General features: G+C 42.0%; 1 protein-coding gene across 1 annotated transcript; it reads right to left on the reverse strand.

Annotated features, from left to right (window-relative positions):
- Positions 1 to 8,811: 8,811 nt before the first annotated feature.
- On the reverse strand, positions 8,812 to 16,893 carry CCT5 (chaperonin containing TCP1, subunit 5 (epsilon)). The gene is made up of 11 exons (XM_010001361.1): positions 16,784 to 16,893; positions 15,950 to 16,010; positions 15,691 to 15,855; positions 15,001 to 15,199; positions 13,684 to 13,876; positions 12,636 to 12,785; positions 12,191 to 12,310; positions 11,592 to 11,777; positions 10,426 to 10,563; positions 9,881 to 10,061; positions 8,812 to 9,099 (listed from the first exon to the last, which is right to left on the reverse strand). The coding sequence occupies exons 1-11, from the start codon at positions 16,886 to 16,888 to the stop codon at positions 8,972 to 8,974; spliced, it is 1,626 nt and encodes a 541-aa protein (XP_009999663.1). The 5' UTR covers positions 16,889 to 16,893; the 3' UTR covers positions 8,812 to 8,971.
- Positions 16,894 to 16,899: the final 6 nt, after the last annotated feature.

A 16,899-nucleotide genomic window follows, 5' to 3' on the forward strand; every position in this document is an offset into this window, starting at 1 on the left:
GTCCAACTGTCAACTCAACAGCACCATGGCAACTAAACCATGTCCTAAAGTGCTACATCCACATTTATTATTATTTTTTAACACCTCCAGGGATGGTGACTCTACCACTTCCCTGGGCTGCTTGTTCCAATGCTTGACCACTCTTTCAGTAAATAATTTTTTCCTAATATCCAATCTGAACCTCACTTGGCACAACTAGTGAGGTCACTTCCTCTAGTTTTATCAGCAGTTACATGGGAGAAGAGACCAACTCCCACCTCGCTACAACCTCCTTTCAGGTACTTGTAGAGAGCAATAAAGTCTCCCCTCAGCCCGGTTTTCTCTAGACTAAACAATTCCTGCTCTCTCAGCCACTCCATGCAAGAATTGTGTTCCAGACCCTTCACCAGCTTCACTGCCCTTCTCTGGACACAGTCCAACAATTCAATGTTTTTCTTGTAGTGAGGTGCCCAGAGCTGAACATAGTATTCAAGGTGTGGCCTGACCAGGACTGAGTACAGGGGCACATATACTTTCCTACTCCTGCTGGCCACACTACTCCAGATACAAGCCAGGATCCCGTTAGCCTTCTTGGCCACCTGGGCACACCGCTGGCTCATATTCATCCAGATGTCCAATAGCACCTCCAGGTCCTTTTCATCTGGGCAGCTTTCCAGCCACTTTTCCCCAAGCCTGTAGTGTTGTCTCAGGTTGGATTAGATTGGATTTCACATCCTTGCTTGTAAACGTTCAGCTTGTTCTTAAGGTCTGAGGACAATGACATAGTGAAATTGCTATTTTCCCATAAGTAATCCTAATAAGATGATGGTAAAGAAAAAGAAAGAGAAATGGGAAACTCTTTACTGGAGGTGAGGAACAGCCTGGGTGTGCACTGATACTGGTCACTCAGGTCCCGTATTCCACAGAAATCCTGGCACATAAACCAGAAGCCAACAGGACCAGGCGTCTGATTTGGACAATCAGGACACCAGAGCCACTGAATTACCTTATCTGTGTCCTTGACAAGACTTCTGCTGTCTCACCTGTGGTACTACTTAAACTCTCAGAGGAGCTAGCCCATCTTCCTTTAGCGACCCGGAGCAGAGTCCAGGGCTCAGGCTTGGAGGTAAAGATTATAATCCCAACACTGCACTACTGCTGGTGTGCAAGGATCCTGATTCCAATCTGCCCCAACCACAGAGCAATTTCTTGAAGCAAAGTGGATCTGGTTTTTGCAATACCTTAAACGGACTGTTTCACTACAGGGATTTTCATTACTACATCTCAATCCCTTGGATGCTCTCACTACTGTGTTGCAGTAGCTGAAGCTTCCAGTGCTGGGACCGTGCCAAGGATTCAAACACCCTTATCCACTAAGCCCTGCCTGAGGAATCCAGATTTGCCTAGGACTTAGTAACATGACCTGTTTTCCACCAGCTCTAAACTGCTCACTCCAGAAATGTTTCATCTTCTCCCATGCTTAGTTTCAGCCAAGAAATTAAATCATTGCTAAACATCCACTGAACTTTGTTGGCCCTGTTACCTTCTCCTGTTCTGTTCAAAAGCAGTAACACCCAGTGCTCAGTTTTGAAGAAGGCTGCTTTTTCTTAACAAGCAGGAGTTGGAGGATATGTACTTTTTCTGTCAGCAAAAGAGACAAAGGTGCTGCAAACTTTCTTTGTCAAGGAAGAGGAGATAAGGCTGTGCTGACCTATCCATCTCCTGAGCACTCACATGATCCCAGCAGGAAGAAGCAAGAAAGAGAGCCTGATCCAGTCAGAAGTTGACCTCCCATGGGATCTGTAGCAGTAGCTTTTCTTAGGGAGTGAGTCAACATAGCTGAAAAGCAACGCAGTGTGACAAGGATTTAAAGGATGGGCCATTGCAACCTTGTGCCAAAGTTACTCAGCAAAGAATCTTTCCTAAATGGGTTTTCAGTCATTTCAGCCACTCCAGCCACTCCTACTTACCCAGCACTCACCACACATCACTTTCTGACCCTCTGAGTTAATTCACAGTCACTAGTACTTGCACTTACTTAACCTTAGTTATCAGTGCTGCCCTTAAATCAAAGGCAGTGCTACAAACTTGCCTTTCCCAGACTCTGGCCTTCTTCCAATTACAAGAGAGGTGTTAATGAGAAGACCTTGTGTCTTACTGTCTAGTCAAGGCACTTGGCAGCCAGCACAGTAGCTGGATGTGGAAAACAGGAAACCAACTAATGTCAGCTCAGACTAAGACTTAAATTCAAGCAGCAACAGAGAGTAGGGAGAACCAGTGACCACCTGAGGTGAGGACATCAAGGTTCAAGGGTCCCTAGAGAAGCATTTTGTTCCCTGGAAAATCCAGCTGACCATGAGGGTCATCAGCTCCTGCCAGGGGGCTACAGTGACACATACCTGGCAGCAGGCAGTAGAGGAGTCAGTGGTGTACACGTGGAAGAAAGGTCAGGAGATTGCAGCAGGCTTTTCACTTGCGAGCTGGGTGATGGGAATGGTCAGTGAGTGATGAGTATGAGCAGCTGGCAGTGAAGTTCATGACAAGACAGTCCAGTTAGAGAGAGGGAACTCAGCAATTTTAATGCTGGACAGTTTTTGTATGATACTTGGAGACCTAGGTGCTGTAAAGAACATAAATCAAAGCAGATTCTTGAAACCGAGATGGCCTGAGGCACTGATGCACTGAGATCAGAGCAGCTGAAGTGACACGAGATAGTCCCCTGTGTACATGGGCTCTGTTTGTGCCAGGAGGGAAACCACTCCCTCCTGATCTGGAGTGAAAAAAATTAAAGGCATTTTTGAGTAATCAGCTTGGTTACTTATGCATTTTAGAGAAACAGAGAGTTTTCTTCATGTGGTGTAAAAAGGCACTATACTGTATCAGCAATAACAAAATCTTTAAATTCAAACCAGACTTCTTAATATTGGGGTGATACTTCTTTTTCTTTTTAAAAAAACCTCCTTTAAATAAAATGTGAATTCAAGGAAATATTTTAAGACTGTTCACTCAATATCCAATGAGTAAAACGACTTAAGTAGGAAATAAATTCTGCTGCAATGGCACCTCTGTAAATTTTCTTGATTTAAAGCTTTTTTTGCTTAGTCCTTGGCAACCCATCTAGTTGGTGCAGAGAAGGAAGCAAGAAATCTCCCTTGATTCTGATGGAGGCAGAGAAGAGCTGAAGCTCCTGCCAAGTAGAGTGGGAATCCCTGAGATATGATCACAGTACAGATGAGTAACCAAGTCCAGCGTGTTAGTTCATTCTAAGTATTTTGAAGTTCTTCATTGCAGCTCTCTCTTTAGCCGCTGCATTTGGATACTCTGAAGATGAAGCTGGTGCAGTTGTGAAGTTTTCTTGTTGGCAGAAAACACCATATCCCATGACAGGCTGTACTACAAACAGAAAAAGAGCTAGAATCCACACTGAGCATTTATAATCCTATGTTACTCAGCTGCTCAACTTTTCTGAGAGGGAGAGAGCATTTGCAGTAGTACTCCATCCCACAGAGCTGGTGCCTTCAGCAGTCCTTGATAATATTACTCATACTGACATCTATTTTCCTAATTCTAATCTTGTATTATTATTTCCCTGACTGGAGTCCCAAGTGCCTACCATTTACTATAAGCAAGTGACCAGATTGTGCCGGTTTCCTTGAAGTTCTCCAGCTTTCCTTTGCTCACTCTACTTCTACTTGCACAGCCCTTCTTGCTTGTACTCTGCAGAAGAGCTGTCTTCCCACTGCCCATACCAAAGATAAGGACTCCTTCAATGGCTTTCTGAACATGGCTTCCAGACATCTTCTGGCCACTGTTCTACTCCAGAGCTCCTTGACATCGCTGTACCTGAGCAAGAAAGGCAGAGCAGGTCCAGCCATGGTGACCAGGGTTAGTGAAGTGTCAAGAACACCAGGCAAGTCAAGCTTTGACAAGACAAAGCTAAGGACAAGTCAGGAAGTCAAACCAGCATCCATATCAGCAAGGCACAGGCATAGCTGAAACATAGCTCAGTCAAGGAGCAAGGGCATGAGCTTAAATGCAGCTCTGGAGCAAAAGCGGGAGGGCTTCTCCCAGATCTTTCTCACCCTCAGAACTGTAAGGTGACACAGGTGTGCCATGCCAGAGCTGGCCTTGAGTGCAAGTAGCCAAATCCCTGGGGCGGGAGCAAGAGGGGCAAGCTCAGGCCCCTGACAGCAGTGTCCCATGTTCAGTGAGCCCCCAGACACCAGAGAGCTGGCAGAGACCTGTTTCTCTCAGTGCTCGTGCTGCTGCCATTCAGCACTGTGGGGCAGGAGTCTCGCCATACATAACTACTTGTCCCGAATAGCTTAGGGAGGAATCTCACAAGGATGCAAATTCTAGCATTTTTACACGAGGCAGGTATTGCGGGATCCACCTCTTACAGAGAACATACTAAAGCTTTGCCCAGCTGTCATTTCAGTTAGCATACTCTCTCTCTTGTATCACAGAGATGAGTTGTTTACAAAGCAAACACTGTCAGTCCATTTAATTGGCTTTTTAACATGACGAGAAATGTTCCCTGGCAGAGAGTTCCTGGGAAACCCTCCAAGACGTGAAATGGAGAGGCACTTCTGTGCAGGAAGGACAAACAAAGCTAGTATCCCAGGCCCAAACCTCACTACTGATGATGATTAGAGTCTGGGGAGGTGTGTGTTGTAAGCACCCCCCCTGCCATTGTAACAGTAATTGTTACCAGTGCAAGAGATGGTCATGGCATTCTTCCACAGAGGAGAGCAGGTCCTAAAGTGCTCTCTTTTCTGCAAAGCCTGAGTGTAAAGATACGCAGCCTGGGCAGGTTCTGAAGCCTGTCAGCTTAGCTTAGGTAGGTCCAGGTCTAGGTATCCTAATATCCAGGTATCTCAATATTAGAAGGCTGCAGACTCTCACGTTAACAAGACTGCTTGACTTGCTCCACTTAAGATCCTACTTGTGGTTGCCTGTAAGCTCATCAGATTGGACCATTTGCAGAGGAACTGCTCATGTTATGATGCATTTTTCCCCATGGACAACAGTCAGAAATTATCAAACAGCAAGGTTTTTTTCCTAAGTAAAGGAAAAATATGTTTGCATTAAAAAGTGTCTGTAGAGAAACAACAATGCTGTTTCCCAGCTCTGCTTAACCCTGTCTCTGAAAAAAATTCACTCAGACCCGATTTCTTACCCGTAGTCATGGGACCCCACGACTGCATGGCACCCCGCAGCTGCTGCAGGCTGGGTGTGGCTGGGAAGGAAGAGAAAGAATCTGCTTGCAGTGTCCCTGGCAGCCTTGGTCCTGTGCCTGCAAAGGCAAGCGTTGTGTCATTGTGGAGACGGGAGCCATTGGAGAAGGAAAGGAACCCGGGCACAGGAACGCAGCAGGAGAAACTAAGAAATGTGGCTGTGAAAAGTCAGCTGGTAACAGGGGAACTAGAACTAGAGGGACAAAGAGGCAGGACCAGGGTTAGGGCAGGTCCTAGGAAGATGTGAAACTGTGGATTTAGCAGGGCACATGGGGTCAGACATGAAACTAGCTCAAGTAACTGAGACCTTGAGGAGAATTTGGAAAGCTTCGGGTCTTGCTGATGACATACCTCACCATGTCAGGGATGCTGTGAAAGACCTGCCTGTTTCAGCTCGCTTTTAAAAAAACCTGAATGCAGCCTGCTGCAGCAGGGATACGCGTATCTCGCCCTCCAGTGGTGAACCTCGCATTTTCCCTGGAGTAACGGAGTGCTCTTGAAAGGGACTGTGAGGTCTGCAGCCCTTGGCTACAAATACACGACTAGGCAAGGCTTTTACTTCCCGATGGTTACAAACACACCATGATTAATCTGAATATCAGTGCTTGTCTCTCACATGATTGTGATTGCGATAGGTCAAGGGGTAATGGTTTTAAACTGTAAGGGGGGAAATTTAGGTTAGACATCAGGAATACATTCTTCACTATAAGGGTGGTAAGGAACTGTAATCTGTTGCCCAGAGAGGTTGTTGATGCCCCATCCCTGGAGGTTTTTAAAGCCAGTTTGGACGAGGTTTTGTGCAACCTGATCTAGTGGTGGGGTTCCCTGCTTATGGCAGGGGTGTTGGAACTTGATGATCTTTAAGGTCCCTTCCAACCTTAATGATTGTATGATCATTCAGATACACTTGCTCTGTTTTCTTTGACCAGTGGCAAGGCACAGCAAAAAACCACAATACTGGTATTTCCACTTTTCAGTCAAAGCACAAATTCAATTACACCTGCTGTAAAAAATTACCAGTTTGACCTGCACTGTCTTTATTAATTTGGTTTAATACTTTGAGTTGCGCATTGCATGCTGTGATGAAAGTTTCGTCCAACTACCGCCTGTCAAGAGCAGAAGTCCATGCCTCTAAAAATAAGACTTTTCTTACAATTTTATCAAGGATCCATCACCAAACTTCACTTTCTATATTATCTGGTTGAACATTAAAAAAAATGTATATAGGGAGCACAAAACCTTTATTTCTGTAAGTCGGATGGGCAAAACCACACAATTTTACAACTTGAAGAATAAATTTGTTCCATGTTCCAAGAGGCTAACACAGAAATTAGGCAGCAGTCACAGCCAAAACCTGCCCTTGGAAATAAAAACCCCAAAACCAAAGCACCACCACCCAATTGACTCTAAGGCTGTGTGAGCTCAGAACCAAACCGTCAGCACATCATGCTGAAGATCTGCCCAGCATTCCTGACTGTGAGCTCCAAGTCCCTGAAAAAAAAACATTACCATCTGAAGAGCATGACTACAGCTCTTCTATCCTCCAGTTGCAGCACTGCCTGCACTGAGCACTCTCTCCTCCACATCTCCTGATTAGGACATCCAAAAGCAGCAGTAGGGGTGCACAGTACTGCTTGTCTTCTTGGCATCTCACATCTTCAGTCACTATTTCTAAGCCATGCCAGAAGAATGACGGGTGAAGCTTTGGAACAGTTTGGAAACAGGATTGCCTGCTGCGTACAGCAGTAATGGCTCTGGCTGGGATGCCACGAATTTTCGTCATGGCAGCTGGGATGGAGCTGTGCTTTAGATTTGTGACCAAAACAACACAGAAAACAAACTGACATTTTAGCTACTGCTCAACAGTGCTTGCACAGCCTCCAGGCTGCCTCTGCTCCTCACTGTCCTGGCTCCCCATTAAGAAGGCTAGGGGAGCCTGGGCGGAGGCACAACCAGGCAATGACCTGACCTAACCAAAGCAATAAACTGTGGCACATACCACCTTGTGCACCAATAAAAAGTGAGGTGAAAGGAGAAGGAATTTGGAGTTTTGGCACTTGTTAGGTGTGACAGCCCTGCTGTCCTGGAGATGGCTAAACACCTACCTGTCAATGGGAAGTGGTGCATTATTTGCTTTGCTTACGTGTGTGGCACCAGTCAATGGGAAGCGGTGCATTATTTGCTTTGCTTACGTGTGTGGCTTTTGCTTTACCTGTTAAGCTGCCTTTATCTCAACTCACCCCCCCCCCTCTCACTTTCCCCCTGCTGATTCTCTTCTCCCTCCTTTGGAAGAGTGAGCAAGGGGCTGCATGGTGCCTAGCTCCCTAATAGGGTCAGCCCCTCAGCAGGGAAGAGGAGGTGAAAGGAAAAAAGAATATAATTTGAGTACCTCTTCTCACTTCCTTTCTATCTTGTATACAACTTCTCTATGAGGTGGAAGGGGTATATTAGAAAAATTACATTACTCACTTTTAAGTTCAAGCCTGTTTTCATGTTACTGAACAAAGTAAGGAATGACTCTGTGAGCCAATATATTTATGGGATTTTAAATTCACAATTACAACCATTAATCAATTCAGAATGCTAGACTTCAGCAGCAGTAAAACTGATTAACTGCTGTTGTGTACTAAACTGCATGTACATGATGCTAATTCAGGAGTAACAAAACACCCAGTTCTAACAAAAGCTTTGCAGCATTCTTCCTCAGTTTTGGAAACGTTAAAACCAGTCCTGGAACTATCCTGCCAAGTCAAACTTGTCATTTCTACCTTTAATCCTCTACCAACACTCACTGAAGCATCCTGTCTGACTCAAGTGATATATAACCACAGCAAATAATTATTAGAACAAGACCTGCCAACCAACAGCGACGAATAAAAAACCACAGTTTCCTTTTTACCACTATTAAATTTTAAAACTACATATATGAAATATCACACAAATAATGTTATGTTGCAACACTTCCCTATGTTTTGAAATTTGCAAAAAAAATTGCACGAGTTCTGGTCTACTGCTTGCTTCTTGCTAATAATTTCTCCCAGGCAAGGCAGCTTCCTAGTACATTTTCCTCTACCACTCTAAGCTCACACTTGGGACTTCCAAAGTAAAAATCACTCAATTGTGGTAGCACAGACAAATGCTTTGGAAAAAAATGCCACTTGGCTGACTGTGTATGCCCCTAAAAAAATTTCTCCTTGCAAATACATAAACCAGGAATCCACTTAAAGAGCGCTGTAAGATTAAAAAAATTAGCAACTGGAAGCACAAAACACAGGTCCTTTTAATCTAAAATCCTCCAAATCTTTAAATCAATCTTTCAAAAGACTGAAACGTCATACTTGATCTATTTAACATGTGAGAATTACTGGAGGATACAGTAATTTTATGTTTGCCTTACTGAAGAGTGACAGACCTCTTAAAATCAGTGTTTGGCCTTTGCCCACAAGCAGCTAATGGAGTTAGCTAGGGGAGAAATGGAAAAAGATCCATGGAATTTTATTACTTCATTATCAGTGTTTTTTCCTATACATTAAAAAAAAGGTTTTCTATGAAAATTCACACCTAAGAAAAGATGCAATACTTCTGGAAACAAGTCTTGAAACCACCAGTGCCAAGTTGTGTTTTATTTCCAACAATCAGCCATTACAGAATCTGAAACAAATGTGTCCAAAATAAAACAGCAGAAGATGAAGCATTAGGATACTAGAGTCTTCACTACTGCTGTGGCCCCCCTAACGTTTCTTGATATTCAGCCTTCACTCTTCAGATTCTCCAGGCCTACGGATATCATCGATCTTCAGGATCATTCTAACAACCTGAGTTGCCAGAGAAATCTGCTGTTTCTTACCAATCAAGGTTTCTATAACATGCTGCTGCTTCATATCTGTCAAAAAGAAGCAAAATAATCAGACACCTTCCTCAAATCTAGATATATAATTTAAACTGAAATACTGACTTCCATGTATTTTTAAAGAATGTTTTAAATTTATTATTCTTGACCACCACAGTTGACAAAAGATTTGTACAAACTACCATTTTCTCTGGATTCTTACCAAAGATCTTAGAACATTAAGATCCAAACTCTTTTCCCAACTAAGTCTTTCCCAATTGTAGCTTTTCACCTTTCTGCATTAATTTTTAAATAATATAGTTTATATATACAAATATTAGAAACATCCTAAGGGCTGAGCAACCACTAAAATGAAAGTTCAAACGCCATAGAACAGAAAGACCTTATCAAAGAAAGGTTATGAATTTACATAATGTCTTACATTCTAAAATGTAATAGCTTTTCTGAGAAAAAAGCAAGAGTGTGAAAAGTGTATGTCCGGGTGAAAATAAGTTTTCATACACTGGTTTCTTAGTCTTCACATGCTTGTAATAGGTCTATATATGCATATGTACTGGTGTGACCACCACCACTTAAAGGTATTCCCAACCTTTTGTTTACTTCTTCACAAGCTGGTTCTAAAAACAACTGTTTGTAGGGCTACAGTGTAAACTGGATCACTGGATTATGACAAGGAACAAGGATTTCTAAGTGAAATGATGCAGAGATTAAAAACAGAACAAAACAGAGGGACTGAGAGGCAAAAGAAAAGTGTTGGATCTTCTGAGAATGAAAACCCTGTTATGCAGCTCCTCCTCCACACTGCAGTTCTTACCATTTGTTCCCTTCTGCAAGCAATCAATGCCGAGAGCAGGATTATTGTCTTTAACTTGCCTCGCCCGCACTTCGGTCATGGTCTGTATTGGATTCATACCACTGTTCTCTGCAAGTGCCATGGGAATTACCTCCAGGGCATCTGCAAAAGCTCTCATAGCATACTGCTCCAAAGATGGGCACTAGGGGGAAAAAGACATTTACATTTGTACAGCTATTGACTTCAGTGGTAGCAAAAGCAGAATTTCATACAAGCTATAAAATACATACATGATATGCAGACTTTCTGGAGAATACACGTCAGTAACAGAAAAAAATACCTTTGAATGATAACTACTTGCAAATTAAAACAATTTAGAACTGCTCTTACCAGAAAAAGGGTACTGGTAATGACTTTTTACAGACAAGGGAAAACATTTAAAACAGGTTATCAGCAAATGTCAAGAAGTTCCATAATATGCACTTTCTGGAAGCACTTTAAGTTTTTTTTGAAACTCTTAGGATGGATTTAATCCTTATTTTCCTCTCATAAACTAAAAGTTATACCTTATCTGCTGCTTCACTGACTGCCAAGGCACAAGAAATTTCAGCTGCACCACCACCGTATACAATACGATTATCACGAACAAGATTCCGAATGACACACAACGCATCATGAAGAGATCGCTTTGCTTCTTCAATGATCTGCAGTGATGAAACAGCAACATGAACAACTGGAGACTATAAAGATGCATTTCCTAGTACAGAAAAGGAAACTGCAAATACACTGCCGGATCTTTCTGTGACTCTAATGCAGCTCTACTGCGGCTACAATATACTATTTTAAAATATAAAAAGTTAGCCATCCAGTGGCAGAGAAAGAGTAAAAAATACACACATTTTCACTGTTATTTGTTACATTTTAAAATGGAAACAACAACAACAAAAAAATCACTTAAGGATGTAAACCTTGCATATTTCTAAGATACAAAACAGTTAACATTCAAATTCCAGCATTATTTTCAGACTGCAATTTGTGTCAGCTCCCAGCTTCCACAGATGTAGGCCCCTTTCAACCCAAACCATTTTATGATTCTATGATTTAACAAGTTATGCTAACCTTTAAAGCAGTATTTCTGCTTTCTTAAATAACTCCTCAGACTAGGGGTTATGTTCTTTTCTTCCAAACGTTTTTATTCAAAGTAGAAATTGACCTATAGTAAATATAACTTAATCCACCAGCCACTACAGAAAAAGACAATTTAAAATGCTTGTGTACTTGAACTGGTTCTAGGTTGTACTGTTAGTGGGGTTTTTTTCTTCACTTTTTAAATGTTTTGTTTGTTTTCTTTTTTTTGGGGGGAGGGGTTTAAACTGGATTGTATCAAAAGTCATATACCTAGGTCTATAATAAAACTAAATATTTAAGAAATGCTAGTATGTCTTTACTCATAAAACATATGAGAGCAACCACAGGCAAAATTATTTCTATATTTATGTACGATATGGTCTAATAGTGAGAAAATAAGTTTTCATTCAAAAATATCGGATGTGAACCTAGTAAGTGACTTCTAACGCGTAGGCATGACTGCCTACAACAGTGCTGCCCTTCTATTTGTCCACACTGCAGGGAAAACTCAAGACAAAAATAAGAAGAGTTAATATGCTTTTGAAAGAAACGACACATTCTGCTGCTGATCTATCAAACATTTATAACAAACTTTGCATCTCACCATTTTATTCCCTCCTCTAATGAAAATGGTCACAGCTCTGGAATTCTGACACTGCTCAATGACAAGCATTCTGTCCTTGGTTGTCCCGAAGGAGATCTCCCGGACAATACCCGCGAAACCCAGTTTCTCTGCAGTGAGTTCACAGAAGCGGGGAACAATGCGTCCTCCAGTTGCGATGGCGATTAACTGAAGTTAAACAACCACCAATTATTTTGCGAAGACTGCTCAATTGTGTTTTTCATATCATAAAACTAGTATAAGATGATCGGTCAAATGCCTACTCCCAAGAGGTTATCTTCCCATCACTTCCAAGTATCTCAGGTGATGCCTTGTTTCTGCAAACAGTGAGATTTAAAGCAGAAACATTCCTAGCCACAGAAAACGTGTTACAACTAACATATATACACTCCAATTATAAACCATAACCCCATTCATTATAGGTTCTTCCCACAGATTCCCCAATAATTTTTCTCCAATAACTACCCATACGCGATTAAGCAGTTCTACCCAGAAAACCCTCAAGTTTTACTCAGCAGAAAACGTTACTTAAAAATGTTCGGTAACTGGTACAAAGCCCAGCTTTAGAAGATGTTACTTACTTCTATTTCAGGTCCACCAACCCAACGAACAGCAGGCAGCTCATTCTGGAGCAGCAAGTGATTAGCTTCATCATCAAAACCCCACTGGCAAATAGCAAGGTTTGCACCAGTGTCTTTTATCTGAAAGCAACACACAATACCAGCCTTCTGATCAGAACCAGCACAGAAATGAAAAACAATCTCTGCACAAATTTAATGCTCTTATTTTTCTCAAAACACAAGGCTGAAAAAGAACTGCCTGGCATACAGAGAAATCAAAGTTAATTTCAAACCAGAGCAGTATCTCTTTCCTAGACAAATTTAACTGTTATTCACTGCCTTTAAAGTGCTTGTACGTAGCCTTCTATCAGGACTATTAACTCATGTCCAGAAATAAATCAATACACTATGCTGTTTTATGCAAAGGCTATGAAAAATGTAGAAACCAGAAAATCTCAAAGACTACCTGTTTCACCATCTCTTCAAACTTCTCCTTTTCATATTTCTGCAATGCTTTGTAATCTTCTACAGATGTGACATCAAGCTTATGCTTGGTTTTAGGCTTAGGTGGTTCGAATGGACAAGTAAGGATCGCAATTTTAGCATCTTTAAGCTCCTATATAATAAAAAATATTGAGTTTAGTAACATGTCTTCATGTTTGCAACACATAAAAATACATCTTTAAAAATAGAGGGATAAGAAGAAACTTGAAGATCATTTGACTGACTCTAAAGTGAAGCAAATGATAACCCAGATACTTCCAGCAGAAGTGTCTATAACCTACTTAAATTCCACAGCTTCAAGACACTGTTTAAACCCTGAATAGTCTTTACCAGTGATGTCTTCTTATAGTTTTGATGTTTAAAAACAGAAAAAACCCCCTTCCATTAAACCTTTATTGGCCCTATCCATCTTCAGTCATTGAGGATACTACATACTCCTCTTCACAGCCACCTCTTTTGTACTACATGACTGGTATTTTCCACCAGTCTTCTTTTTTACAGGATAAGCAGTGTGACCTACTAGGAAAATATTCTGGAATAGTACAAAATTTAAATTGTTTCCATCTTTTTGCTGAAGTACAACGCACAAAACCTGAGACTGTATCTTCATCAACATAATAAAACTATAGCTTCAAGGATGTTCCAAGCAGAACAACATGGCAACTCACAAAGCTTAAGAAGCATTTACTGATACCAAGTTGCAGTAAGTGTCTTCAGCATAATCATCCATAGTGTGTACTATTTCTGCTTTAACATAGACCTTCGCAGCTGTCCTCACTCAGTTTCCCCCAATTCCCACCCATCATTTCTTAGTTACTTAAAATTACTGTAAATTCTAACTTGGTTTCTTTCAAAATCAACAATGTAATGCTCTTCTCCCCTTTCTGTTGATATATGGGTGCAAAAACAATCCAACTTACTAAAAAAATTCTAGGACAGCATTTAAAGTGGGCTAAACAATCTTATCTTAGCTATTACAGATGAGAGATGCAGACATGGACTCTACTTACCTTAGGCATCTGTGGATGACTGAAGTCTTTATCCACTATGACTCCTTTAACCAACTGTGTATCTTCCAGTCTACCTCCCACTTTGCCTTGTACTTTGATCAGCTCAAAATCAACATCTTTACGTTCCATATCTGCTACTGTCAGTACAGCATTTACAGCAATTTCTGCCATTTGTCTATGACAACGGTTAACTCTAGGTTAAAAAAAAAAAAAAAAAAAAAAAAAAAAAAGTCAAGTTGCATTATGTTTCCACAATTTGGAAGAAAAAGAGTGACTTGAGCAAAAAGTATCCCTATAGCTAACAACTTTTGAACACTACATTAAAGAAGGGGAGGTCCTGCTTGTTCACAGAAATAAAATATTATATATATATGGCAGCAAACAGAACACAAAATATGACTTGTCTAAGTAGTCTTTGTGGACACAGCCTCAAAATACAGATTTGAAACAAGTGAGGAGAATTAACTACCAAGAACCATTCAAGTGACAGAAACAACTGTTAAGACTGCTCTGAAAAGGAAGCCCTTACACTGCCTGAATGCATATACTATACATAGCACCTATCATGAAAAATGTATTCATGGAACTATCCTGCAGATTTATTTATTTTTTTTAGGAAAAAAAACCCAAACAAAGCAAAACTATGAAATAGAATGTGCAATTACTTTTAAAAGGTTTACATTACTCCTGGAGTTTGCTGTGATGCAGAAACCTAGAACTAACAGGTTTGAATGACATCTAGCTTGTAGTTTAACCTCATGGAATTGACCCTATAGAGAACCAAGGATTCAGTGTCTTATTCTCAGTCTTGAGACCATGGAGAAATTAGCCAAAATGTAATAATGCATCAAAACACCAGGATTTGATACAAAGACAGGCTGAGAGAGTTAGGGCTGTTCAGCCTGGAGAAGACTCCAGGGAGACCTTAAAGCGGCCTTCGACTACCTGAAGGGGGCCTACAGGAAAGCTGGGGAGGGGCTTTTCACCAAAGAAGACAGTAACAGGACAAGGGGTAATGGTTTTAATCTGAAAGAGGAGAAATTTAGGTTAGACATCAGGAAGAAATTCTTCCCCATGAGGGTAGTAAGGTGTTGGAATAGGTTGCCCAAGGAGGTTGTGGATGTCCCCTCCCTGGAGGTGTTCAAGGCCAGGTTGGATGAGGCTTTGCACAGCCTGGTCTAGTGTGAGGTGTTCCTGCCCACAGTAGGGAGGTTGGATCCTGATGATCTTCAAGGTCTCTTTCAGCTTTAACCATTCTAAGATTTCTTCAAGTACTTTTAAGGAAAACATAAACCTTCTTGAGTTTTTGTGACTTACACTTTAGAGCCCAGTGTTGTCTTTGCTGTCTGGATCAGAGGTTCAGTGTTCTGTGGATCAACTGGAAAGCTGTCACTGATTTTGTCTAGATGCTCAATAGCAATGCGGGCTGCCTGCTCATAACCATCTGCAATCCTAATAGGGTGAATACCACGATCTAGTAACTGCTCAGCCTGCTCCAGTAAAGCTCCAGCCAGAACTAGAAAACAAATTTTTAAAATAGTGTTTACTCTTCCACAGATTGAAGTATCATTTTAAATACATTATCAAAAGATCAGAAAGTACATGTTCTGATTTTTTACTGTAAGATTTTAACAGTTCATGGTTTTGTAAATGACAAAACAAACCCCTAAATGCTGTGCTTAGAAAGAGAGCTGCATTATGTTAGGCCAAAGAGAAGCATGTGCACCAAGGCAGGACAGATCCAAGATTATGGAAAAAAAATTAGACATAAAAATTTTGAAAGTAAAAGAGGACTCTCAACACTAACTTGAAATGTACCCATATTTAGAAAAGTGCCCTTCTGATTAAAAGAACTGACAAAAACACTGAAGCAGTAAATACACTAAATACATGCTACATTAAAGCTACTGTTATGTCATGCAAATTTACACAGGAATTCTTAACATAGCTGAAGAACCTTGATTTTAAAGCTGCAAAAGCAAAGTTAAATTTGAAATATTTTCTCACCAACTACTCCAGTAGTTCCATCCCCAATCTCATCATCTTGAGATTTAGACAGCTCCACCATAAGCTTGGCTATCTGGTGATCCACATCCATCATATTCAGAATGGTAGCACCATCATTTGTCACAGTCACCTCACCGTCTTTGTCCACCATCATTTTATCCAAACCTAAAAGAATACATATTCAAAGCATGAAGGAAAACCTAAATAAGCCTCCAAAACAATTACTGAGAAAGAAGACTTAAAATTATTTCATTATTACCATTGGGCCCAAGGGATGTTTTCAGAGTACTTGCCACAGCCTTTGCTGCCATTATGTGAGACTAAAAAAGAAGACAAAGTTAAATCACTACCATGCTCTCTAAAATCATTCTATTAAGCTAACAAAAATACAGGGAAAAAAAGCTAAAGCAAATGTTATAATTTGACAATTGCCATTTATAACTGAAAATACCCCACGACACCGTTCTTATGCCAGAAACGTTTTGCGTGCATCTTCTTGCACAGCTTGAGCATGGAAAAGCAGAGCAGCTAAAATAACAGCCCCGAGGTTTAAAGAAGAGAAGCAACATAAGCAAGCAATGCTAAAAGGAGAAGAAAACATAATTTTGCTCTATTTTCCCATCATTATCTAAATCGCACAAGTCTGCTTACTCGCTGAGCCACAGCATTTCTCGGTAACAACAGCCCAACTTCCCTAGCAGAAGAGGATTCGTGGGGGCAGGCCCAGGGGAGGGGGCTGCGGGGAGCCCCCCCGCCCGTGCCCAGCGGGGAGGAGCGCCCTGCACTCACAGGGAAGACCAGGCAGAAGCCACGCGGCTCGGCAGCGGCATCACGCCAGGGAGCGCCCAGACCCCCCCGGGCCGCGGCTGGCGGGTTCCCAGCCCGGGGGGCGACGCCTTCTCTCCCTCTCTCCGTCCCTCCACCCCTCCCAGGCTTGCGGGCCTGGGCAGGCGTGAGGCAGAAGACAATGGCGGGAGCCCTTGTCCCAGCGCGCTTCACCCTGCGGCCGAGGCCTAGCGGCGCGCTCCTCGCCCCTAACGGCAGCAAGGCCCGGCATGGCGCGGCCCGGCGGCACCGGGGGCCGCCCGCTCACCTTCAGCGCCTCCAGCCCCATCAGGCGCGTCTTGCGCTCCTGGTCCTTGAGGATGAGGAAGGGGCGCCCATACTCATCGAACGCCAACGTCCCCATGGCCGACATGGCTGCGCACC

The sequence above is a fragment of the Chaetura pelagica genome, unplaced genomic scaffold (genome assembly GCF_000747805.2).
Source record: "Chaetura pelagica isolate M959 unplaced genomic scaffold, ChaPel_1.0 scaffold317, whole genome shotgun sequence".
Lineage (NCBI taxonomy): Eukaryota > Metazoa > Chordata > Aves > Apodiformes > Apodidae > Chaetura > Chaetura pelagica.